This window comes from Rhinolophus sinicus, chromosome 13, assembly GCF_057876585.1.
Source record: "Rhinolophus sinicus isolate RSI-liver-muscle chromosome 13, RSI-T2T, whole genome shotgun sequence".
Lineage (NCBI taxonomy): Eukaryota > Metazoa > Chordata > Mammalia > Chiroptera > Rhinolophidae > Rhinolophus > Rhinolophus sinicus.
This window is the reverse complement of record NC_142513.1, coordinates 63,347,800-63,374,418: the sequence shown is the minus strand read 5'-3', so window position 1 is coordinate 63,374,418 and position 26,619 is coordinate 63,347,800. Positions and strand designations below refer to the sequence as shown.

The following is a 26,619-nucleotide window of genomic DNA, read 5'->3' as shown; positions in this document are numbered from 1 at the left end:
AATTAGTAAGGAATTTTCTGTACTCACCAACTCTTAAACTGTTTGACCACTCAGAATTTTTTAAATGAAGAAATTTCCTATAGATGGGATTTTTAATGAAAAATTTAAAACCTATCTATTTAGGTTTAATTGAGATACACTGATACGTTAGAAAAATCCACTAGTAATATAAAACATATGATTAATTTTTTAATAAATATGTACTCATTACTAGATGTGCATGGAGTAATGCCAAGCATTCTGTAAATATAATAATAGTAAGATTCTAACTTCATGTAGAATTCAGAGGCCCTCCATCTGCTTTAATTTTATGCTCTTGAAACATTCTCATAAACTGCTAAAAACAATTGTGATCGCTCTTTCTCGTAAGTGAAATACTACTGTTTCCCCGAAAAATAAGACCTACCCGGAAAATAAGCCCTAGCATGATTTTTCAGGATGACATCCCCTGAACATAAGCCCTAATGCATCTTTTGGAGCAAAAATTAATACAAGACCCGGTCTTATTTTCGGGGAAACACGGTAAGTACTGCCTCCTCAGTTCTCAAATTGCCATTATTGTTACGTAAATTATTCATTGGTCAGCTTTCTCCTCGATTACCTTAGATAATCTGCCCTGTCTTCTGGCCCTAATCGGTTGAAGTTAGGCATGGTGGGGGCGGGTTCCAGATCCTTTCTTAAGCTGCCAGAAACACATCCCTGACCATGAAGGGAAGTATGCGGGCCTCCAAAAGGGTTCAGAAGGCTTAAGAGTTAGAAGATATCTTTCTAATACCTTTTCCATAGGTTTATGTTGTTTATTTGTAGGTAGATAGATTTATGGTGCATATTATTTCATAAAGTAATGTTTCACTTATTTGACAGATATATTTATGGCACTCATGCCCTGTGCAAGATACTTTTGTGGAGTAGTTTCCTATCTTTAGGAAACTTAAATTTTAGAAAGGAAAATACTAGCTGATTTAGTACTGAATTTGCTTATTTCCTATACAGTTACCTATTTTCTTTTCCACTGATTAAAAACAGGAATGAAAAGATTAGTATACTTTTTGAAGTCCATTTATTTCTCTGAGTACAGTGTTGGAGTATGTCCTCTATCCATGAAAACCATCAGCAGGCTGAAATTATTTTTAAGCACATGACTTGGCTACAGTGCATATACATATAAAGTAGATATTTTTATATAATATTAATATGTTTCATTTATAAGAACAATTTGTAATTGTTAAAAGCTTGTGGTTTTATTAAGTATGAAATGAAAAGTTCTGGTTTAATTCTTTGTATTTAAGGCCTAAGCCTTTTGCATTTCATTGTGAAACTTGTGTTTTCAGACATAATACAGGTTGTTTTCAACTTTAAGTAAATTTTACTGTAAGAGAAAACTTTTTTTATATTTTCTCCATTGGAGAAAATTTTCTGTGTTAGATTTAATTGTTGTTAGTCTTAAGAATGTTTGAGATCTTACTTAGCTAAACAAGTTTCCCCATGTTATACTTACTGAGTCGTGAGAAGTAGCTGTACCTAGTTCATGAGTAGTCAGTCTACCAGGCACTAAAGAATCTAATTGCCGGCCTTCTACAGCCCTAATCTGCCAGATGGGCCCTCTGGAAATCAGTGCAGTCCCTCTATTTTCCAGTCCCCCACCGTCAAGTAAAGAGAAGTAGGGGCTCTTTTGCTTACTAGTGAAAGGGTTTCTTCCCCTGGGATAGACAGGGCCCGATGTGATATGCAGGTACCCTTGTGAGCTTCGTTAACTGCTATAAATATGTGCATTTCTCCTTAGTGTTCTCTAAACAGAAACTGCTGTATTTTTTCCTGCCATCGCTTACTATGTGCTAAACACTTGGCTGGGTACTTGCCTGTGTTAGTAATTTAGATCTCGCAGCAAATGGGGCTCTTTAAGGTGAAATGACTTGCCTAAGGCTATGAAAGTAGCAGTTTAGAACCTATGTCAGTGTATGTATTCCATTAATCATAAAAAGGGGGGCCAGGAGGAGGCTGCGTGAGCTACCTGGGCCTTGGGAGTGGATTGAAAGAGATTACCAGTGCAGCTAGTAATACGGTAAAAATCAGAAGTACTCCTAGCGGGCAAAAACACACTAAGGGCACAGTATTGCTGAAATGTCCCGTATTTTTATGATGTTGATGATGATAAGTAATTTTTGAGAATTGACTATATGGCAGGCCCTTTGGTAAATACTTTCCATTTATTGTCTTAGCTGTTCTTCATAATATCCTAAGAAATAAGTATTATTGATACTTGTCTTTCAGAGAACTGAGGCACAGATACACTCTAACTAGACCAGAGTCACCCAGCCAGTAAATAATGGGGTCTGGAAGAAAAACGAGGGACTCTGACCCAGTACCCACTCATTACCCTCTCAGCTATATTATAATGCCTTCTCCTCCCTGTCACAAGCTTTTCTTCACTTAATTCCTTTATGAGAGCTTAGTTCTGGGATGAAATCTGTTAACTTTGCTTTCTTCATGATATTCTGGTATTTTGGAAACCATTTCTAAAAACAACGCTTTAGAAGTGATTAACTGTAAAATACTCATTAGGTTCTCACAGAATAGGCATAACATAGTATCTGCTGAAAACAGCATTTATTCTGATAATTACTTGTAACACTGGTAAATGACATCTGAAAACCAGATAGCATTGATATTTATTTTTGTTTAAATTCTGAGAAGCATACTTAGTGACAAGGCAGGGAACTGCTTGGCTGGAATATATACGTTTGTGTCAAAGCTATGTCACCTTGACAGATTTTCATTTTACATACAATTCTAACATCTTTTGAAATATTTTTGACCTTAGGAACGAAAGAGAGCCCTGGAGGCCGAACGGCAGGCCCGTGTAGAAGAACTGTTAATGAAGAGGAAGGAGCAGGAGGCCCGAATTGAACAACAAAGGCAAGAGAAGGAGAAAGCCCGGGAGGATGCCGCCAGGGAAAGAGCCAGGTATGTGTTTGACCTTGATTTTCATCCTGAGGAACATTTGGAGGCAGGTGAATAGTCAAAGTCAGTCTTGAAGCCATTTGCTGTCATGGAGATTTGTTAGAAATCGTCACCAATATAGAAATGGTGTACTAAATTTTGATTCCCAGGAATTCTATCAAAATGAAAACCTTTTGAACATTTCTGTTGGGTTGGAAACTTGATATTGTAAGATTTTTGTGATTGCAAGAAATAGAATTTGATTTTGGCTAGCTTAGTTAAGCAAAGGGAACTTTTAGGAAAACACTGGGCGCATCGGCGGTAGGAGATTTGGAGGACCAGGCTTGGAAATGTTCAAGCAAAGAGTCACAGCATTTGGTCTTTGGATGAAAACGGTGTGGTCAGCATGTTGCCACTCTGATTATGATAAAGGACTGTCAGCCATTCAAAGACCCAGGAGGAAGCATTTCATTGGCCAAGCCTAAGTCCCCTGTGGTGGGTGTACACCTTGCTGACGTGGGATTTTTTTTTCCCTGACCTTTTAATTGTGGCACATTTTGTGGATATGAAAAAATAACTCTGTGGTTTTAATTTGCTTTCCTACTTGTCCAAGATTGATTAGGTTGAGCACCTTTTTGCATACTTATCAGCTACTCAGTTTATTTGCCTTGTGAAAGTGCCTATTCAAGTTTTTTGTCCATTTCTCTATTGGGAGCTTTTTTTTAAATTGATATTTGTGAATCATCTGTAGTAGAAACAAATTCTTTATCAGCTACATGTATTGCAAAGATCTGGGAGGTTGTGGCTTGCCTTTCACTCTTTTTATGATGACTTGATTAATATAATTCTCGATTGCAGTGTAGTAATTATTAACAAACTTTGTGATTTGTGTTTTCTGATCTTTATGAAATATTTTTCTATCCTGAGTCATAAGATATTCTTTAAAATGTCCTTTTTATTTTGTTTTTGTTTTGTTTTTTTTAATAGTAAAGTCTTTTATCTACCGAGAATTGGTTTTATTCTATGGCTTGAGCTAGAAATCCAATTTTTCCCCCCCATGTGGGTACCCTATTATTCTAACACACTTTATTGAAAAATCAATTTTTTTCCTAATGATCTACAAAGCTTTCTGACATACATCAAGTTTCCATGGATGTACGGGTCTGTACATGGACTCTATCTTTTGGTCCAGTGGTTATTTTTAAAACAAAATTTTTTGTGTGGGGGTGAATATTGGGGAACAGTGTGTTTTTCCAGAGCCCATCAGCTCCAGGTCAAGTCATTGTCTTCAATCTAGTTGTGGAGGGCGCAGTTCACTGGCCCATGTGGGAATCGAACCGGCGATCATGGTGTTATGAGCACTGTGCTCTAACCACGGAACAAACTGGCCTCCCCAAGTGGTTACTTTTTATATCCTCTGCCTTAATTATCAAAACTTTATAATCGTTTTTGGTGTCTGTTACTGTCCCTCGCTTTACTTTTTATTAGGAATGTCCTGGCCTTTTCACACTCCTATGTGGCTATGATTTGTCTGGGTTGGTTCTCTTCATGATTATCCTGCTCTGTGCATTAATGTTTTTCCTCAAATTTGGGAAGTGTGTAGCCATTATTTCTCGAGATACTTAATTGCTGTTTCTCTTCAGGCTCCTCTGACTTCTGATAGTTTCTCAAATTTCCCATGGTTTTGATGACAGTTGTGAGCAGCGGTCAGGTATTTTGTAGATTGTTCCTCACTTAGGAGTTGTTCAGTGTTTTTCTCGTCGTTAGATTGGGGTATGGGTTCTTGACAGAAAGACCTCAGGGGTCAGTGTAAATGTCCATTCTTGACGTGTCAAAGGTTCCTGCTGTCAACTTGACTTACCTCTGATTTTGATCACCTTGGTCACCTGGCTAAAATAGTGTTTGTCAGGTTTCTTCACTGTAGAGTTACTGAAAAATGGCCCTATGCTGTCCTCCTTAGAAGCAGGCTGCTAAGCATAGAGCATACTGAGGGCATGGGGAGTTACTCTCCACCTCCTTGAGAGAAGAATTCCTACATAAACTATTTGCAGTAGAGGACATTGGTCTGTTTGCTCTCGTTTTATTTATTTCTTTTTGTATGCCAGTGAGGACTCATGTATGTTTTTTTATACTTCGGGTTATAAACCAATATTACGTCACTACTTTTGTTGCTCAACTTGTTCCAGCTTTGGATGTTGGAAGCTCTTTCTTTGGACCTGTGTCCCTTTGCCATACCTCACTTGGTTTCTTGAGCGGTGTCTTAGTTTCTGGCACTGCCCCATGCTCCAGACTCATCTCCAACCCTAGAGTCAGCCATTTGTTCAAGGAGTCCCTTTACTTCTATTGGAAAGCTTTTAGAATTTATTTACTGTATTTCTCTGGTGAGGTTCCCTAGTCATTGAATCATAACGTTTCTTTATTTTGGCATACTTTTACTTATTTGAGCATGTTTATGGTAACTCTTCCGTAGTCTTTATCTACTAAATCCAACAGAGACAGTTTCTATTGACTCCTTTTTTCCTAAGCATGGGCTCATAATTTTTTGTGATTGTTTCCTCTGTCGTCCTCTTTGTGAGTTCATGCCTTTTCTTGTTTTCCTCTTGTGGTTTTACTGGCGTATTTAAATGACAGTCCTAGAGCTAATATTTAAACCCATACCTGCGTCCAGAAATCTATTTTCAGAATAGATTTCATTTCTGTTGCTTTTCAAGCACTAAATGAGCAATATATCTGGGATGTGATCGCACCTAGAAAAAAATAATATTAAAAAATAATAACCCTTTAGAATATGTAAGCCTATGAACCCTAACTGCATTTTTTCACATCACGAGATGTGTTACTTTGAGCAGCTGGGTTTATAATTTGTACTGTCTTCTTGCAGAGACAGGGAAGAACGATTAGCAGCCCTCACAGCTGCTCAACAGGAAGCTATGGAAGAACTACAGAAGAAAATTCAGCTCAAGGTAGGTCCAGTATACATTTTAATATGAAACTGTAGCGCGTTCAATGGGTCATGGGATTAAAATTTTATTCATTCAATCAAATTGCATAGAAACTTGAATTAATTTGTATTCCTGATTGTTGGCTGTGGGGACAGAGCCCCAGAAAGTAGTTTACAGGCTCTCGGCCTCACGTGGAGGAGTGCTGGCTCGGGTAGTAGATGGCCGTCAGCTGTGGCTGATTGGCCGTCAGCTGTAGCCAGTTAGCCAATTAGCCGCTAATATAACTGCTGCGGCTACGGAGGAGGAGAGGAAAAAAAGAGAGAGAATGGGGCTAGCAAGAGGATGGCGGCTGGGCTGGCAAGTGTGGATGGCGGTTTGCGGACAGTGTGGATCCAGCCTCCAGTGAGAGTATAGTGCCGCCAGCGAGAATATAGTGATATGACTCCCCTACCTATGGCTCCGTGGGTGTTCCTTTTTGGCCTCACCATATCCTGCGCTCTTGTATGGGGAGCGGGAGCAGAGACCTCGCAGGCCTCCCTGCATGACAAATGGCGCAGCGAGCAGGGTCTCCCGCATAACAGGTGGCGCAGCGAGCAGGGTCTCCTGCATGACATTGGCTAATAAGACATATGATTTGGCTGCCATCGTATTGGCTAGTTCCACTGTTGGAAAACTGAATTTATTTTAATAAGGTAAAGCAATTGAGAGAAAAGAAGTAAACACATTTTAACATGCCTTGTTTTCGCTGCGCAATGATTATTGTAATTGGTTTCACTTGATTTCAGTGCTTAGGCATTGCATGTTTTTAGCTTGGGAGGTTATGATGAACTGATATTTTTTAGAAAACCTTTACCGTTAGTACTACAGTTTCTAGCAGTGTGAATACTTCACATTGTGTCACAGTTACTTAGTATTGGCTCCTCACAGAGACAGGCAGTAACTTCTGAAAAGTAGAGGACCATATTTTACCCATCATCTAGCCCTCGAGCCACGCGGTAAACAGTTACCGAGCCGTGTGGCAGGCGTGGGGTGCAGAGATGACCAAGACGTAGTTCTGAATTTCAAGAAGCTCCTACTCTGCCGTGACATGCGGGTGCTAAGCAGACAATCCCCCATGAGTACAGGGGTATACGCAGTAAGGAGGGCCGTTGGCCTAACGTGAGGGAGGGTGCAGGGAGACCGTTTTAAAGAGTTCTTCCTGAGCTGAGTCTTGGAAGACAGGTGAATTAAACAGGCAGGAGAGTGGGTAGTTGGGTGGGACGGCCTTTCAGCCCTGAGAAATAGTACGAGCACGAAGTCAGGTGTCTGAAGTAGTGTTTTTGGTTGGTTGACTCTTGTTTTCTGGAAGTCACTAGAGATGTAGAACAGCTAGACGTGGAGTTGGTGTGGATGGAGGTTTGTGTCCTGATGGCCCTTTACTCTCAGGATGAGCTTGCTCCTTACTGTGGGGCAACATTTCCACTGTGTGCTCCAAAACGTGCTCCTAAAAAGTGTGTTGTGTGTTAAATGTTGCTTAATATTTGCTTAATATTAATGTTGCTTAATATTAAATGTTGCTAGCTTTATTGAGTCACAGCGCTCAGTGTGACATATCCAGGCTATGTAACGTTCTGTGTTAACCTTTTTAGCTTTCACTTCGGATTTTACAAACTTACTTGACCACAGAACCTCTTCCATAAACCAGTTGTTGATGCCCCCTGGTGTGGTTCCGGGGAGCACACTTCCGGAAGCGTAACTGTGCATGCAGGACATGGTAAAGGGCTTTGTGTAATTTTTGTTAACACTGAATTCAGGCATTCTCCTATTATTTTAGAAGGCTCAGTGGAAATACCATTTTTTCAAGTTCTCCGTACAATTTGAATAATTTTTGGTATTCTGACACTGTGACTTCATCAACAGCATGATGAAAGTATTCGAAGGCACATGGAGCAGATTGAACAGAGAAAAGAAAAAGCTGCCGAGCTAAGCAGTGGACGACATGCGAATACTGATTATGCTCCCAGACTGACCCCTTACGAAAGGAAGAAGCAGTGCTCTCTGTGCGGTGTCCTGGTGGGTTGTCATTATGAATGACATTGTGATGACATATTAAGATGGAATACTAAAGGTTATTCAACTGTGGAAATGTATTCTCCCTGTCTTTTAAAACTCACACTAAGGCATCTACTGAGTAGCGTGGATTTCTTGCGTGATTTCTATGTCAACTACGTAGTAGAAAAGTAGTGTCGGCATTTCGGAGTGGAAGTGCCAAATGCCAAATGTGCACTGGCTGCTGGTTGGCTGTGTCTTAGAGAGTCTGCTCTCCGAGAGTCTAAGTCAGTGCTTTTGGATGTTGGCCCCAAAAGAAGAAATGGACCGTTTTCAGTGCTGAAATGTGAAGCTTGATACTTAGAGGAAAGGCCATCCTGTTAAGGTTGGCACAATGGCATGCCTTTTTCACCATGTGCATTCTAGAGGATTCTCAGACTTGCATTCTGAAGAAACTAGTTTTAGGCCTACTGTATTAGTGATAGAGTGATCCCAACTTGCATGTAGTATATGAATTAAATATATGATTTAAAATGAGCTAAAACTACATGTTGATTACATCACTCTGATCTTCTGCTTTTAGATCTCTTCAGAGGTGTATCTTTTCAGCCACATTAAAGGCAGAAAGCACCAGCAAGCTGTGAGAGAGAACAGCAGCATCCAAGGGCGTGAGCTCTCAGATGAAGAAGTGGTAAGCTTTCCTCTGGTTCACGCACAGATTTCTTGAGGACCTAGTGTGTTCTCCTTTATGTGAAGAAGTCCATGTTCAGATGTATTTCTGTGATTACTGAAAAGTATATTTCACATTTAATGACTACTATAGTAGTATACACACGTGCTGTTATTTCAGTGTACATTTTAATTGAACAAGAAACAGAAATAAGAGTTTAATACTGTTAGGTAATTTCTGTACAAAATAGGTTATGAGGTTTTTATATTTTAATAGTAAATGAAAGAATTATTTAGTGGTGCTCTACATTTCTTGGAAAACAGTTGACAATATAAATATCATATAGATTGATAAATTTTATCACTATACTGTCACAGATTTTTTGAAATGCATTATTTATCTGCCTATAATTATTATTTACATGGAATTTAGATTTGCATGAGTATTTTTATAAATATTTTTTATTCAGCCATTATGGAGTCATGGATGATAGTGCTAACCTATGAATTTGTTGATTTTAGTTGTAATAGCAAATTTCTAAAGCTACCCAGAGGTGAGAAGTTCATGGGTGTCAAGCATCCCTTCAGCCCGGGAGAGGTTATTGTGGTTCTCTGGGGGCAGTGCCAGCTGTGGGTGCACATGGGTGTCGGAGCTGCCTCTCTCCCCCTCCTGTATTTCAGCAGAGCATGTATTAGTAGACTACACGGATCTCAAGTGTATAGCATGATGAATTCTTACGTGTGTTCCACTCATATGAAGATACCGAGAATTTATTTTACCCCAGAAGGCTGCCTCGGGCCCTGGGTAACTAGTCTGTCCCTGCTGGCACCATCACTTAGTCTTTCCTGACCATGGGATGATAAATGGTGTCATCTACTATGTACTTTTTGTGTCTGGCTTCTCGCACTCATCCTTACATCTGTGGCACAATCTGTAATGTTTATATGCAGTTCATTGTTTGTCTTAGCTTTCTGTCAGTGCCCTCAGACACATGTATAAAATTGGTTTTTGGACTTGTTAAAAGAAGGGAACAACGCCATGGAAAGTCCTGGGGCTTCTCATTAGGTGGTAGAAGGGACATGGAAGATTTGGGCTTGTGCTAGATGGTTTGGGACAGAAGGGCTGCTTCACGGAAATGTGGCTTTGTTCTGGAGCAAGAAGGGGTAATTCTGGGGCTGGCTCTTAATAAATCTTACCTGGGTAGGTGGAATGAGGCTCCTGTTTCTCCAGAGTTTCTAGATGGGACCGATTTTTTAGGGCAAATTGCACTTTTGTGTGTGTGTGTGGGGGGGGCGGCTCGCTTCTCTATGATTTTCTCCTTTTGAGGTTTTGCCTCTCAAGTTCCACTACTTTGACAGCTCTATACCACATTCTGTGTCCTCAGCTTACTAAAACTGCCTCTTTCAGTGTACCTTATTACCCCACGCCCAAAATGGGTGGAAGCCCTTAGGGGACAATGCAGAGTGAGGGTGGGGCTAACCACACCGCTTTCCCCTTCCATGGATGGGGCCTCTCAGTCCCCGTGTGCTGGCTGTTTTTTGATGCCACGTTTTGTGTATTTGCTGCAACTTTTGCAGTTGAAAGATTCGTCCAGTTGTAAGCGTGTTTACTGAGACTCTCCACTGCTTAATTCCTGTACATCCATGGTTCGATACAATACTGACACATAGGAGGCGTTTCCTAAAAGCTCACTGAGTTGAGTTGAATTGAGCTGAAGGCTATACAGAATGGCATTATGCACTATTAATAGAAGTGAAATGCAAAATGAAAGTAATCCTCTATGTGCTTTTCCTCAGATGCTTTTTTGCTTTTTACATGCAGTTTGCCTTGCCTCACATTCTGTGGGTATTTAAAGGGAGAGTCATATGGGTTTTTTATTTGAATCAGTCATATAATTAGCTCCATTCTCTATTTCATTCCCTGTTTACAACTAGTCACATGCATACGAGCTCCGCTTTGAAAGAGTCGTACACTGCTTCCTTAATGACAGTCTGGTTAGCCCCATTATAAATGAAATTCCTCCGTTTATAAAAATTACTTATAATTAAGTACTTTTCAAAAAAAGGTAAATATGCTACTTAATTTACAAAAAATTATTTAAAAAATTTCTGGAGCACTGCTATTACTCGTATGTAAACTGAAATCTAAATTTTATGTGTTTTATTTTAATGAGAAAGCTTGAGAAGGAAAATATGTAATTCACATACTTTGGAATACAAATATTCAATATTATCTTAACTTTTGTGGCTATCATAGTATAGTCTGTTGTTTAACTGTTAGGTTTTGAGATTTGATTGGTGCGTTCATTTTGTGTACGGTTTCAGTTGAAAATAATTAAATTTTCAATTCATGTACAGTCACGTGTCACATAACGTTTTGGTCAGCGATGGATAAGATCCTCATGGAGCTGAAAAGTTCCTATTCCCCGGTGACATTGTAGGCGTTGTCACTCCACATCTGTTGTCACGTGTCTGTGCTGACACTGTCCTAAACACCTAAACTGTGCTGGCCAGCATTGCACGAGCACAGCACATGCAGTCACGGACAGGACAGAACATCTGCCGATGATAGTAAACGACACTGTTACCAGTTTATGTGCTTATTACACCCTACATTTTATCGTTATTTTTGTGTGTACCCTTCCTGCTTATAAAAAAGTTTGCTGTAAAACAATGTGCCATGTTATGCTGCAGTCTTGTACCAGATTTAATCTGCTGGCCTCTCAGCATACAGAATCATGGCTAATGTTGCCAGTAAGAGGCTACTTGGAATAATTGACCTGGAAAGGAAATGAACAGTGATTGAGGACTACACGGTGGACAGTACTGGGTGGTTACTGCTCTCCAGCCAGGCCTGTCCCACCCCACCACGGCTACGATCCTGAAGAACAAGAACAAAGCAACGGAAGCTGTTAAAGGATCTGGTTCGTTGAAGGCAACGAGACAGAGTAATTTGAGAAGGGACTAGGTGAGACATGGAGAAACTTCTAGTGACCTGGATAGAAGCCTGTCCCTCTCAGCACCATGGTGAACATGGCCAAAGGAAAAAGTTTGTGGCGTTGAAAGCAAAGGCTGGACCCAACTACGAGGTTGAATTCACTGCTAGCTCTGGAAGGTTAACCATTCAAGAACTGGTATTCAGTCCATGATGTGAACCTGAGTGGTGAGTTTGTGAGTGCTGATGTGAAGGCAGCTGAAGAATTTTGGGAAAATGTAGATCAGCTGATTGTGGAGGAAAATAACCTGCCAAAGCAGATGCTCAGTGTGGATGACACCTCCCTAATTCTGGAACTGGATGCCTGAAAGGACTTTCATCCATAAGGTGGTCAAGTCAGTGCCAAGTTTTGAGGCTTTTATGGACGAGATAGCAGTCTTATTGGGGCACAGTGTTGCAGGCTGCAGACTGAAAGAAACCCTTTGTGATCCAACACAGTGAGACCTTCAGGGCCTCAGGCATGTCGGTAAACACAGACTGCCAGTGTCGTACTGGAGCAGTGACAAGTCACGAATGGCGCAGCTCCTCTTCCAAGACGCCCTCTTAAATTGTTGCATCAGCGAAATGGCGAAATACTATTTGGAGAAAAATATACCGTTCAAGATTTTGCTTCTTGTTGATAATGCTCCCGGACACCCTCCTTTTCTTGGTGAGCTTCATCCTAGTATCAAGTGGAGTTTCTCCCTCTAAACACCACCTCTTTGATCAACCAGTGGGTCAGGGAGTTGTAGCAGCTTCTAAAGCTGACTGCCCGAGGATGACCTGTGCTCAGGCTATTGCTGCAGCTGAGGAAGACACTGATGCTATTCTGGAAGGATCACAACGTCTCTGACTACATCAAGAGCCGTGCTCGGGTTTGGGGTGATGTCACCGAAGGAGCGTAGGTAGGAATGGCGTCTGAAAGACATTTGAGAGGTTTTTCTGTGACTTCAAAGGATTTGCCGAGGAAGATGTTGCAGAAATCCACAAGGCCTTGGCTGAGATGGCAAATGACTGAACCTGGGTGTGGAGGTGGACGGCACTGGGGGAGCTCCTAGCAGGGATTCCTGACGAGAGGCCTAGTGAGGAGGTGTGGGAACTGGGACAGGAACGCATAGGTGAAGAAGAGGCAAGAGGAAAGGAAACTGCAGGGAAAGAGAAAGAAGGACCCCAAGAAAATGCACAGTGAATGGGTTAGCAGACCTCAACAAGCTCCTTAAAAAGTGTGAAAACATGGACCCGACACTGAAAGGTTTTCATTACTAGTGAGGACTGTTCATCGTGTGTTGCCTGCTTACAAGCAAATCTATGATGAAAAAAGAGACAAACCAAGCAGACTACCATGGCCACATTTCTGAAAAGAGTGACGCCTCCTCAGAGAGAGCCTCAGGCCGGTACTTCCCGAGGCGTTCCAGAAGGCACTGCTGTCACGGGGGGATGGCGGCTCCATGGGCGTCACTGCCCCTGAGGCCTTCCCGTGGGACAGATGTGGACCTGGAGACTGTGATATACTGACGATCCTGACCCTGAGGAGGTCTAGGCTAGTGTGTGTATCTTAGTGTTCAACAGAAAAGAGTTTAAAAAGTAAAAAAAAAATTTTAAATAGACAAAAGCTTATAAAAGAAAGAAAGAAAATATTTTTTACAGCTGTACAATGTGTTTGTGTTTTAAGCTGCATGTTATTACAAAAGAGTTGAAAAATTAAAATCATTTAAAGTTTATAAGTATAAAAGATACCACAAGCAAAGGTTAATATATTGAAGAAAACTTTTTTATAAATGTAGTGTTGCCTAAATGCATACTGTTTTTAAAACCGACCGTTGTGCAATCCCCCCCGGGCCTTCACACCCACTCCCCTCACTCACTCAGGGCAACTTCCAGTCCGGTGAGCCCCGTTCCTGGCGAGTGCCCTGTACAGGTGCGCTGTTGTTTAGCATTGACACTGCATTTTTACTGTGCCTTTTCTGTGTTTGGAGTTTCCAGACACACATACCACCGTGTGACAGCCGCCTGCAGTCCTCAGTACAGTAACATGCTGTGCAGGCTTGTAGCCTCGGTGTGCAGTGGGCTGGACCATCCAGCTGTGTGAAAGTGCCTCTGTGATGCTCACACAACAGTGACAATTCTCAGAACTGTCCCCAGCGGTAAGCGATGCATGACGGTAGTTATTTTCAGTTATAGCCACTTCTTCCTGAAAACAAGAGTGCAGTGTAGCATATGCATTATATGATATGGGAAGGTAATTTTATATTTACTCATGTGGAATTTTCATTCTTAATCAGTAAAGGTATCTATAGTAAACATACTTATTCTACTTAAAGTTATTACTTGTCATCTGTGATGTCTTTATATTATATACATGTTGTCTGTCACCCTTCTTCTTTGACATACACGATTTTATTTATACCACCTCTGACCTAATAAAATTGGGCCTTTGACCTTATGCATTTGACATATCACATAACTTACTCTTGATCTTTGACACAGTTTGTTTTAAGCTGTTAAACATAATAGGTAGCTGCCTGGCAAGAAAGGTTTAGTGTTTTGTGTTTTTATTTTAATTGGACTAGGAAATTTTTCATGTTTCTAGAGACGTCACAAAAAGCTGTTAATCTGTTTAATTTTTTCCTCTTTCATCGTCTTAGAATCCAAATGATAAAAGTATGTGATGTTCAGAGGTCAAAACAAATGGGTGCTAGTTTAAATACATTCTAAAATTTAGTTTTTTTATTCTCTAGCATTTATTTCTCTAGCATTGCTAGAGAAATAATAAAGTGTGTTTTAATTTAAATTCTGATTTCTTTGTAGTTTAGTTTTTACACTATCTAAAGAAGCTGGTAGTGATTCTTGTGGAAGTTTCATGAAGTGCATTTAGTCCTATATAGAGAATGAAGTCTAAAAGTTACTGCTTTCTAAAATTTAGAATCCATGTATTTCTTTTTATGAGACTCTGACTTTAAAAGAATGGAAGTTGTATAAGCGCTGTTTATATATAAATACATACAATAAATATAAAGCAGATAATAGTTTATTTTTTTGTTCATGGATAGTATGAAAGTAACTTTCATGAATGATCTTAAGTTAACTAATTTATTGGATGTTTACCACCAAGTGTGATTTTATAAATCCCAAATTAGTGCAAGGTGAAAAATTATGCTACTGAGGTGATTGAAGAGAAAAATGAAATTTTAAATTAGCAAAAACATAGACATCACTGTATTTAATGAATTTCAAGCTGGTCTGTGGCCCGAGTGGCTAGCCCTGTGATGGAAGAAGTAGTGGATGCCTCCAGAATAGACGCCAGTCTGGGAAATAGCAGACAATACCTAATGGTGTCACGCATTTTCTTACCCTGCTTACCTTTGTAGAAGCGGAAGCATTCACTCTTGTTATAACCATGTTAAGAAAACATCTTGTTTGCTTTTCAACAGATAGTCAATCCAAATGAACAAACTATAACTCATTTAGAATAAATAAATGATTTATCTCCCCAGTATGTCAACAGTGTATGTTTTAAGTTAGTTTGAGAAATAATCTAAAAACGTCTTACCCTTTCTTATAGGACAAAGCTTCCATTGCCTCCATTTTCTCTTGAACCAAATGGGAAAATTTTTATAGTTGTGTGTGTGGGAATGAGAGAGGAAGGGACAGAAAGAACATGCATACAGTTTCACTGCATAATGCACATGCATTGTGCACATAGAATCAGCATTGTGCTGATTGTGAATGGGTATATTTCTTCCACCTTTTGGAATTCTTTTGGTGGTAAATTCACTCAGAGTGTAACCAGGATGTGCAGAGAATATGTGACTGTCTGTCCATAGCTGATTTAGTCTCTTTGATTGATTCAAGGAAAAAGCTTTAGGTAACCAGTTTGTTACTTTGTTAGTCTGGGAGCATTCTAACATTTTTACATAAAAATTAATGATGATTACTCTGCTTTACACCACTGAGGTAACGAAAGTTTTCATAGGAATGCTTTACCTTCAGATAGCCAGGAAAATCCATACACCGGATTTCATCTATTTAGTATTGCACGGTGTATCTTTTTCTGCTTTGAAATATTTTGGTGAAATTCATTATAAATAGATAAGAGTGCATAAGATGTATTTATACTGTTTGTAGAAAAATAGTAAAACGATTATTTATGTACCCTCTGCTCAGGTTAGAGAGAATCTCCTGGTAGGAAATTTGGTTTTTGTTTCTTTGTGCTTTCGTTTCTGAAAGATATTTCCATGGGGCATAGATTTGTAGCTTGACAGTTATTTTCTCCAGGAATTGATAACGCATTATTTGTTGTCTCCTTGCTTACATCTCTAATAGTGTAAGTTTGATCCTCAGTAATCTTTTTCACAGTTGCCTTGGCTGTTCCTCTGCTTTTCAATTTGTACATAACCTTTGCAATTAACTTGTTAAGCTAAGAAAATCATGTTTGAATTTTGATTGAGAGATTGCATTGAAATTATAGATTAAATTGGCAAGAGTAGATATCTTTTAAACATTATTTCTTTCTATCCAGCAATGTATTGTCTACTCATGTCTTGCATTTGTGTGTGTGTGATTTATTAAAATGTACAGTTTTCTTCATTTAATTTTTAAGCAGGCTTATTTTGTTTTTAAATAATTAATGGGCTTTTAAAGTATTCTGGATTTCAGTTTTTCTTTCCTTTTAAACAAAGAGGTGTTTCTAAGGGTATAGATTAGAAGGGTGGCAATGCCTTTTGTTTCGTCCTATGAGTACGAGTGTGTGTTTAAAAGTGGGAGGTGGTTCATGGGTTTGACTGACATCTTGCACAAAGGCCAGGCTGCTCTGTCCATTGCTTGATTTTAAAATATGTGCTGCCGAAATGACCACTACTGTTTGCTTTTGTTTTCAACTTTTATTACGTTACAGTCAGAGATTATGGCTACATAGGTTCTACTTTGGGGAGTTCATTGGTTCTCTGTATAGCTTATACATTATAAAAGTTTAAGAATAATATGTTTTCTCTCTGGGTATATATAACATATTAGATCAAATTTGTTCATTCTTATGCAGATATTTTTATTCTTCTAACTCTTGTTTTGTGTTCATTCCTGTCCTTTCCTCAAAAATGGAAAGACTCCTAATATGCTATTATTATTTATTCATCTCTTTGTAGTTTTCAAAAGCAATTTTTTTGCTATATATATCACGTAGTTTTCTCATCATGATCCTAACTGTGTATGTATGTTTACCCCACTGATGAATTTTCTCTTCTAAGAATATGAACCATATCTGTTTCCTCTTTAATACCTCGCCCATGAATAGTACTTTGGTACAGTATTCATATTGCAAACCTTATTTGGGTTGGTGATGACTGGTATATCCTCCCTGCCCTTCTCTCCCCTTTTTCTTCTGGTCCCTTCATGGTTTTATTTTTGCATCTAGGTTTGTTCCTGAAAAGCATACCTTTATTTTAGTTTTCTGCTCTATGAAAAAGTACCACGCTATATGTAATCCTTTTGTACTTAACTTTTCCCATTCAATATTATAGTAGATGCGTGCAAACTGGAAATTTGTATGATTTTGTGCTGTTTTAAGAGCTTTGAGGTATAACTGTCATACGTTAAACTGCACTCATTTTTAAGTTTACAGTTTAATGAGTTTTGGCATAGTCATACGCATCCATGAGAACATCACAATCAAGAGAGGGAACATAGTCTTCACCTTAGAAAGATCCTTCATCTACTATGTCCTTGGTGATTTTCTGCCTACTTCTGTTCTATCAATTTTTGAGAGAGGGTTATTGAAATCTTTTTAATTGTGAATTTATCAATTTCTCGTGACAATTCAATCAGTTTTTGCTCCGTGCAGTTTAAAGTTGTGTTGTTAGGTGTATAAATGCTAGTGATTTTTATGTGCTCTTGATGAATTGATTATCATGAAAGAGCCTTCTTTATTCCCAGTAATATTCTTTCCTAGTAATATTCATTGTCGAATATTAAGATAGCTTTCTTTTATCTAGTGTTAGAGTCATATCGCTTCTCTGTTCTTTTACTTTGTGTTTATATTTACTTTTACAAATATCCTTTTGCTAAACGTTTAAAAGTGTATAGACTTACAGGGAATGTTTATTTTGGTGCCTTTGAGTGTGATGTGAAGCTGCTGAAGCCCTTGTCACCCAGAGCTGTGACAGGCACCCACACTGAGGAGTTCTGATTCTGTCTCTAAGTGTCATTGTTCCTTCGGTCTTGTACGGAAAGGGTGATGTTATTTGTGACCTATGGTAGTACTGTTGCTGGGATATTATTGAAATGATTTCTAAGGATGAAGCCTGACAGTAATCTCAGTTGCAGTATTTGAAATCTGAGAATTTTGAGAAAACAGCTTTCGTTACAAGGCTGGGTTCAATACATCTGAAAGATTTCCCCGGTGCACTGTTGAGCTCAGACCTTTTAAATTTATAAGCCTATACTCTAGGCTTTTCTGTGGTCACTTTTTAAACCTCCGATTAGATCAGAAAGGAACATCAGAATCTGCAAAAGAAGTCTACGTAGGCCATCTATCATCTCCACCTACCAGAAAACTGATAGAGTCTTTTGTTTCTTTTTTCCCCAATTTATTGGGGTGACAATTGTTAGTAAAATTACATAGATTTCAGGTGTAGATAGAGTCTTTTCTAATTGTCACTGAGTGGCAGGGGGACAGATGGTGGACTAGCCTCCTTATCAGAAGATGGCCTTTTCTCTGTTGCAGGGTGTCTGCTTCACAGTGTTTCATTAGCTTCATTTTCTCATCTGTCATTTGAAACACTGCAGTACATAGATTGTAATAGATAAAAACACTTAAGTGTATCCTCCACCTGTAGAAAGAGACTTAGCAGGGTTGAATCTTCCTTATAATTAACATAACCTACAAAGTTTTAAAAGTTGTCATTGTTACGTGTTTAATTTTTCAAAATGATGCTGTCACAAAGGGCATTGTTTTGATAAAAGGCGTTTTGTTTTAGATTTTCTCAAATATACTGTTTGACAAAATTTTAAATTTCATTGAAATGTGATGGGACTCTCAGACTTTTTCTTTTTACACCCATTTCTTCAGCACCTGCATGTGCGTTCTGCATTAGTGCGCGAGCCAGGGAGACCGGGGGAGGTACTGTCACAGGAGCTACCTCTTCCGTGCGTGCTGTCTCTGATAAATGTCACGCATCTCCAGACACTTGTTTTTGAACTAAATTTTGTATATGGTGCTTTCATTTTTGAATAGCGTTTGGATATTTGTAGATAGCTTATTTGATGTGGCTAATGCCATCCAACAAATCAGTAATTAGAAATCAGCTTTCCTCGTAACTCTTTCTGGAGGGTAAGTTTTATGGAGGCATGAGAACAAGCAAAATAATAGTTTACTGTGGGTTCTTTTGGTGTCATTCTGAATAAAAGTGACTTACAGACACCTGTATCTGTTTCAGTTAAGCCGTTATCATAAGCTCAGCACATAGTAAGTATTGAATTCAATGTTAATGAGCTAAACTAGAATTTATTTTTTCATAGTCTATCTGTGAAGCTGGTATCAGAGTATGTGGTAAAGTGCTGTCTAAAGCACCATGCTGTTTTCAGCTGAGCATTCCTTTATTTCTTCCCTTTTTTCCTCTGCTTCTCCTTTGCTCCTAATTTTCTTTCTTCATACCTTCCCAGACACCTTCATTTCTGTACTTTCCCACTTCTTCCTCTATCTACCTTCTTACCCTCATCATCACCCAGACAGTCAGGGAAGACAAGTTCCCACGCTCCAGGCCTCTGCCCCGTTTCTGTGGAAAGCAGTGAGGAACTGTGAAGTGCCTGCTATGTCTCTTACTTGTCGGTGTGCCAGGCAGGGCGCAAAGAGTGACAGGCCCAATAATAGTTTTAAGAATTAAAGCAAAAATGTGTGATTCTGGAAAGGACTGTCATTCGACTTTAGATTCTAAAGTTGAGGATGATGTTGAGGGAAAAGAGTTTTGCCACACAAAATGCGAAAACCCTGGCATTAGTCCCTCACCTGTTTAGATTGGTCACTTGGCATCCACCGTGCTTGTGAAAATAAACTTCTGGCTCCAGAGACATAACCTCTTGAGGATGACATTGGATTTCTATAAAAAACACCTTTTGATTTACAAATAACAATACGTTCTTTACCATTGTAATAAAGCTTTCGTCCTTTTTACACAGGAGACATTTAAACCCTTTTGTTCTAGGAAGAATAGCATCCTTAAAATTTCTCAGTTCTGCATTATAACATTTTTAAATAATGGGAAGCAGATTATTCCCTTCGATGTACCACATTTTATGAAATGTGTTTATTCTGAGGTAACACTGGAGAGAGCTCTAAAAAATGGAAGTTTAATAAAATCATATATTGTGTCATTTATATTTTCCTATATAGCCTCCTATTATTAGAATTTTTACATTCTTTCCAAAAGATCATGAACCTATCTATAGCTTAATGTTTTTCGTCTCTCTTTTAGAAAACAAGGAATTATGAGAACCTTTAGGAGTTGGATGGAATATCTGGATCATAAAATCAGTATTTAACGTTGTACATTATGTTAGAAAGGCCCGAACTTTTGTCTAGTATGCCATCAAAGGAAATTAAAATACTCAGAAGGGTATAAACTTTGATGAGATCATGTCTGTATAGTCATAGTTTCCTTACATACATTTATTAGTGTTTCATATTGTAGCGGTGTTGTGTAAATGAGAAGCCACAGTTGCAATTTAGAAACTAAACTTACATTTTGTGTGTGTGCCTGTGTGTATGGAATGAGCCATCCTTAATTAGCTTTGGAGCTTCTTAGAGTGGTAAAGGGGGGACTTTAGAATTTATTGTCTAATCCCTGTATTTTGCTAGTGAGAAAACTGAGGCCCAGAGAAGTCACTCGGTCGTGAGGTGCGGAATTTATCCCAGTGTAGATCCCTTGACTCACAGTTCACTGCTATCTCTACTGCGTAGTCTGCTTCTTTAGAATTATCAGTTTCGAATACAATGGTTAACTAAGACTCGTTGCTGTCTTGTTAGTGGGAGGGTAGTACCTGCATTGAGCAGGGTTCTGGGAGGGTAGGCGTGTGGTTTTTCAGTGATACTAATTAAGAAGGAAGGAAGGAGATCCAGGGGCCTTTGGGATGATTTTTGATCATGATTAATTCATATTTTGAGTCGGGTTCAGGTCAGGGCTCAAATCTTAGCAGGAATCTAGAGCAAGGAGTAGGGAGGAAAAATAATTAAGAAACCAGCTGAGACCACCTGGACTGCTGCTGAGGATAGTTCCTGCGAGGGACTGCTGCCTGCCTGTGTGCACGCGTGCCCAAGGATTGCCCAGGTGTGCGGGAGGCCGGACCTGGAGCAGCAGGATCAGTTTCAGAACCCCCCAGCCAGTGGACGGGCCCTGCTGGTGTGCTTCCTGTCACGAAAGATTTGGCTGTGGGATGAAGTGAGCAGCATTAGGACGCCACCGTTCACTGGCTCCGCACAGCATAGCCTAGCTGTGTTTGGTCAGCACTGTTTCTAGGCCCAGGAAGCTCACCATTCTGTCTTTGCCAGTTCACCTGTGCCCTGTCCCCTAGACGACGTGAGAAGCCCAGGGAAGGAAGGTGACAGGATCAGCAACAACATATCGCTCCCTCCGTCAGTGAAGCACCGCCGTAATGTGTATCCACTTCGCTGCAGGAGATCGTCTCCTCTTCCTCCAGTGGAGTTCAGACTTGTGGGACACACTTTCAGAACTTGAATAGAGCACAGATGTGTTCAAGTTCAGTCTTAGATGCTTGAAAGACATGAATATTGTGATTTCATTTACTTTGTTTGGGAAGCCCAATAGAATTTTAGGAACTACGTGCACAAATTATTTTTTTACAAGATGACTTTTCTAAACTAGTTGTTATGGAAACTTGAAAGCATACTTGATAGTAGACAGACTAGAGTGATGAACCTCCATGTTCTCATCACGGAGCCCACACAATGTGAACTCATGGGGAATCACACACTCTTATAAATGTGTGTATAATTGTATTAGTGAGGGAAAAGACTAACCTGCTGTAACAAAGGCAACAATAATACAATGATTTAAGAACAGAGAAGTTTCTTTCTTGCAGTACAATCCTAAGGAAGCAGCCCACCTTGTCTGCGTGGCGTAATGCCTTGTGGATTTTCAGAGACCCATCTCTGTCCTCCCCTAAGAGGAGCCCTCCCCTCGGCATTAGAGCTGTATCACAGGCTCCTTTGTGCTCCATGTTGCAGAGGGGAAGAGGGTGAATGGGCCTTCACACACCACTGACTGGAAATTCTGTCCCATGTCCCTTCTAAAGAGGGGAATGGAAGTTCATTCCTTAGCCGAGGAACGGGGTGACTTGCTAAAGCTGTTACTCTGCTGCACTGCAAGGTATTTCTGGGTCCCTTCTGTCACCTGCAGGTGGCTCCAGGCGCTTGATGAGGCCAAAGTTCAAGCCCTTTGGTGTTGAGTTCTTCCATCAGGATGAACATAACATCCGATTGTCTTTCTTTTTGTGGTGTTGACATCTGAGCTATTGGTTAAGGGATACCTAGATTCATTAGTTCCTGGATATGTGACTAGTTCATTTCTATATTTCATTTTCACTTATTATTTGGAGTACATTTACGAACAAGTGCTTTCCGTCATCTATTTGGTTATTGAGTGGCCAGATCAAATTTTGATTTTTTTACCAGTTTTCAAGAAAATGAATTGGTTTCCTATTATCTTCCAAAGGTGTCCAATTACTTATATATATATATATAATTATAGACTCACGGATTCTAACACTTTTGATGGGTTTCCATCATTTGAAGTTTTCGTTTTTGGACCTCAGGTTTTACTATCTTTTGGCCAGTGGGAGCCCCTCCAAGTTTGCTCTCAAGTTCTTTTGACGTGAGCCTAGTTGAATTTAACAGTCACCTGGATAGTTGTTATGGCCAGCTGTTGAGGCTTGTGGTCAGCTATTTTGCTAAGAAGGCGCCTGGCTACCTTCACTGAGAAGTGGTATTTCAGGCGCATAATCAGGGATTCACACTGCTACTGGCTTTGTCATTGTGAACAGAGTGGGGAGAAAAAGAAATGAAATGTGATATACATGTGAGTGGGTATAAATACATACTCATCTGTACAGATGCATGTGTGCATACATTTGTTATTTCTCAACTATGTAAAGATGATGGGCTCATGAACACTCTCACAGTGCACATTCAGGGTGACGGGTTTTGCTTAACGTCCTCAGTGCTGCGCATCTGTCTGCTCCTCCATCCAGGGTGTCCAGGGCACAGGAATGAGCCAGCTCTCGCTCATGCCCAGGAGCTCCTTTCCGTCCCCACACATGCGCACACAGCAGCCGTACTACGTAGTACACACGTACCTGTAGGGTACTATTACTAACTGGCCCACAACCCCGGAATTACTGAGAGCCGCTTAAAATAGTCTCATGTTTTCCCCAGTCTTCTCCTTTTTAATAGTAACACGATGAAAAGTCTGAGATGCAGTCCTTACATATAGTATACGAGTGTGTATTGTTTCGCTTTTAACCAGTAATTTAGTCTTCGTTCTGTAAGGTTAGGTGTAATGTTCACCACTAGTCCCTATGTCAATGTCTCTTTGGTTATTTTGGTTTTCTGAGACTTGCTCTTTAGTAGATTCCTCAGGAAGTTCTTGTAAGAATAAGAGCCTCTGAGTTTTTCTATGTTGATACAGTTTATGCCTTTTATACTTGAAAGTTGGTTTTACTAGATATAAAATCCTTCGCTCACATTTCTTCCTTGGAAAATGCTACATATATTACTTCATAAAATGTTATTGTCAAAAAGCCGGGGATAATCTAATTTTTTTCCCATGTAACTCACTTGTTTTTCTGCTACATGCCCAGAGTATTTTTCCTTTTTCTTTAAAGCCCAGAAGTGATAATAGGATATGTCTTGGTATTAGCAACTCAAGGTCAGTATTTTCAGGTACAGGATACTCTTTCAGTATTTAATTCTATTCCGTTCAGAAAAGTTTTCTTGAATTGTTGTTTGTAATATTTGATCTTTTCTCTGGCTTTGGTTTTCTTTTTCAGGGACTCCTAATATTTGTGTTTTGCATCTTTGCCTGTCTTTCAGTATTTTCACTGACTCTCAAACCATTTTTCTTTCTTTTTTTGGTTTACAGTTTTTTTCTGTTGTTCATCTTTTATTTGAGGAATTATTTGTGAGTCTTGTATTTTATCTTTACTTCTTATATAATTTTTTTTTCTTTTGCAGTCTTTTTTGTTTTATGACCTAAATTCTGACTTTTTAAGATGGTGATTTGTGTTATCTTTCTCATGCCTTATACCATTTTCTCTATTTGTTGTAACTTACCTTGAAATGGAAGGTTACATTTTGATCTATTCTGTCATGGTTTTGGGATGTGTTTTCATTGTATTGCTACTCTACTTATTTTCTTTTTCTGTTAATAATTTTAGCATTTGACCATGATACTTTTCTGTTGCTTATTTTCATGTGGAATTAGCTTTATAAGAGTTTTAGCATGAGTTGTGATTCAGGATAGCTATTCTAGCTTCACAGAGCTCCTTCTTCTGTTGTATGAAAAATACAATGCCTTGCTTTCTGCAGTGTCCTGATTCTGATGTCCTGGTCTACTTTTATGTAGGCCTTTTTTCCCTTTGTCTCCAATATACCTAGTTGGCTCAGTTCAATTCCTTCCCTAGCAGTTTCTCCCGTGGCTCAGTTTCGAGAGTTCACAGCGGCTAGCCTTCTGCAGATCCCCCGAGTGCCGGCATCTTTCCCTCACCTGCCGCTCGGCTGGGCAAAGCCCTCTCAGTTATAGGTGCCATTCTCAAGTTCATTATCCACTCTGTTGTTTCCCTCTGATTGCTCTCTTCCAAGACACTGAAAATTCGCTGACCTGTTGGTAGTTTTTCCTCACCTATTTGCATTGGGGGGCTACGGGAATACGCTGTCACCTTGATGTGTGGTAAGTATTTTCTGTGGGTTTTACTTTCACTATCTGTTTGCCCTTTAGGTTTTATGTGATGATTAGAGAAAATCTAAAACTTTGCTACCACTGACTGCCTTCATCACCTCAGAATCTTCTGTGATAAGCGTTTTAATGACTAATACTTACTCGTAGAAGTGAACCATGATTTTTTCAGCCACTGCTCAGTGTCGCTTTGTACACTCTTTTCATCTTCAGAAACCATCTCAAAACCTTCCTGTATAAAATACTCACTTTTAATGGAAAAACAACTCTTAATTATCCTGCGTCACATCTAACAGTGTTTCCTTTATCACCAAAACATGATCTTTTTCTGACAAAAAGTGAAAACATGATGCAAACCACTAGAAGCAAATATATAAAAACTTGAAATGTGTTTATAGAAAGCTGGACAAGAAACACATTTTAAGTCACAGAAGACAAAATACAAACAAATGGTCAAGCATACTAATACCAGGTTTTCAGCTGACGAATTGACAGATTTACAAACAGAACAGAAACACTAGGTACTGCCAGATCACTTGTGGATACGTAAATTAATTCCCATTTTGGTTGCTCAGTTTGGGAATAGTCATGGAAACCTTAAAAATATGTGTAATCTATGACCCACAGAATTTCAGTTCTGGCATTTGCTAATAAGGGAGACAATGGACAGTGTGTTTAAAAATTTAACTATAGGACTACTTGATGCACTGATATTATTAAATTGAAAAAAAAAAAGTTACCCACATATCTAAGTAAAGCTTTTAAGTAAAGTTGGGTATATTCATGAAACGGAATACCTTGCAGTCACTAGATTATGTTATAGAGTATTATTTAACAGTATTTAATATTTGCAATCTTAAATGAAAAACAGATTATAACATTAGAAATAGTATATCCTATTTTTATAAAAGTATATATGCGAAGGAAAATGGCAAGAAGGAAATACTCAAATAATTATTTTTAAGTGTTAGAATTCTAAGCGATTTTTATTTCTTAACTTTATTTCTGTTTTTATAATTAACATGTATTGATTTTGTATTAAGAAGAACGTTACTGTTAGTCAAACAAAATATAAATATATGCTCATGTGTTTTTAGTTTTGAGAGTTTTCAAACAGCTAACATGAATGTGAGTGCGTGTGTGTGTGTATGTGTATGTGTATGACGTACTGTCTTTTACAAAGGTGTGCTTCTTGTAGTTCTGGATGGAGTCCAAATGTTTCTGTAGTGTCTGCCTTTGTGTATTAGATACATCAGTAACTTATGATATATAGTATAACTGGACCTTTCACAGAATTAAAGGTGTCATTCAGAATATTCCTTTTCCTTAGTGCAGTGGGAAGAATTACACATCCGAGACGCGGCCTTCATGAGCAGTGCGTGGGGAGTGAATGTGGAGAAGTGAAAAAGCTCAGTTTTGTGAAAGTTGTGGTTTTGACCTTGACCTTTATGTCCATGACGTAATACGGACCCTGTCTGAGCCTTTGTTAAGCATTCGTAAAATGTAAACATACTGCCATCAGTTCTAGGGGGTTGTGAAGATTGTAGGAAATAAGGTGTACAGTTTATTTAGCCTTTTGCTGGTCACATAGGAAGAATTCAATGAATGATAATGTGGATGGTGATTTCACGTACAACCGAGTCATGATTTTGATTTTTAAACTTTGAGGAAGCTGTTTGACTCGTTCTCCGGGTACTCATGGTTCAAGTGGGAATAATAAAAATACATACCTTCTAAGTATAGTTCAAAGGACTAAATGAGTGATTCATATGTAAAGTCCTTAGCTCAGAGTATGTTGCATAATTAGCCCTCATAAATACCACTTTTTGTCTTTTTTTAATTGCCCTGTAATGACTTACAACATGGTATTAGTTTTAGGTGTCCAGCATAATGTTTGATGTGTGTATATATAGCAAAATGATCAGCACAATAAGTTTCGTTACCATCCATCACCACCCATAGTTACGAGTTTCCTTGTTGTGGAAAGAGCTTGTGAGATCTACTCTCTTCGAAACTTTGAGTAGGTAGTGCAGGCATCACGCTATGATTCTGTTGACAGGCCTTACTTATCTCACAACTGGAAGCTTACACCTTTTGACCCTCCTTC

General features: G+C 39.2%; 1 protein-coding gene across 26 annotated transcripts in view; it reads left to right on the top strand.

Annotated features, from left to right (window-relative positions):
- The window catches only part of SCAPER (S-phase cyclin A associated protein in the ER), a 220,490-nt gene that overhangs the window by 75,655 nt on the left and 118,216 nt on the right, over window positions 1-26,619 (top strand). For all 26 annotated transcript variants that reach the window (XM_088789438.1, XM_088789431.1, XM_088789429.1 and 23 more), the window contains 4 exons: window positions 2,822-2,964; window positions 5,822-5,903; window positions 7,782-7,934; window positions 8,494-8,601. In XM_088789438.1, coding sequence (XP_088645564.1) covers window positions 2,822-2,964; window positions 5,822-5,903; window positions 7,782-7,934; window positions 8,494-8,601 — 486 coding nt within the window. The remainder of the gene's footprint in view (window positions 1-2,821; window positions 2,965-5,821; window positions 5,904-7,781; window positions 7,935-8,493; window positions 8,602-26,619) is intronic.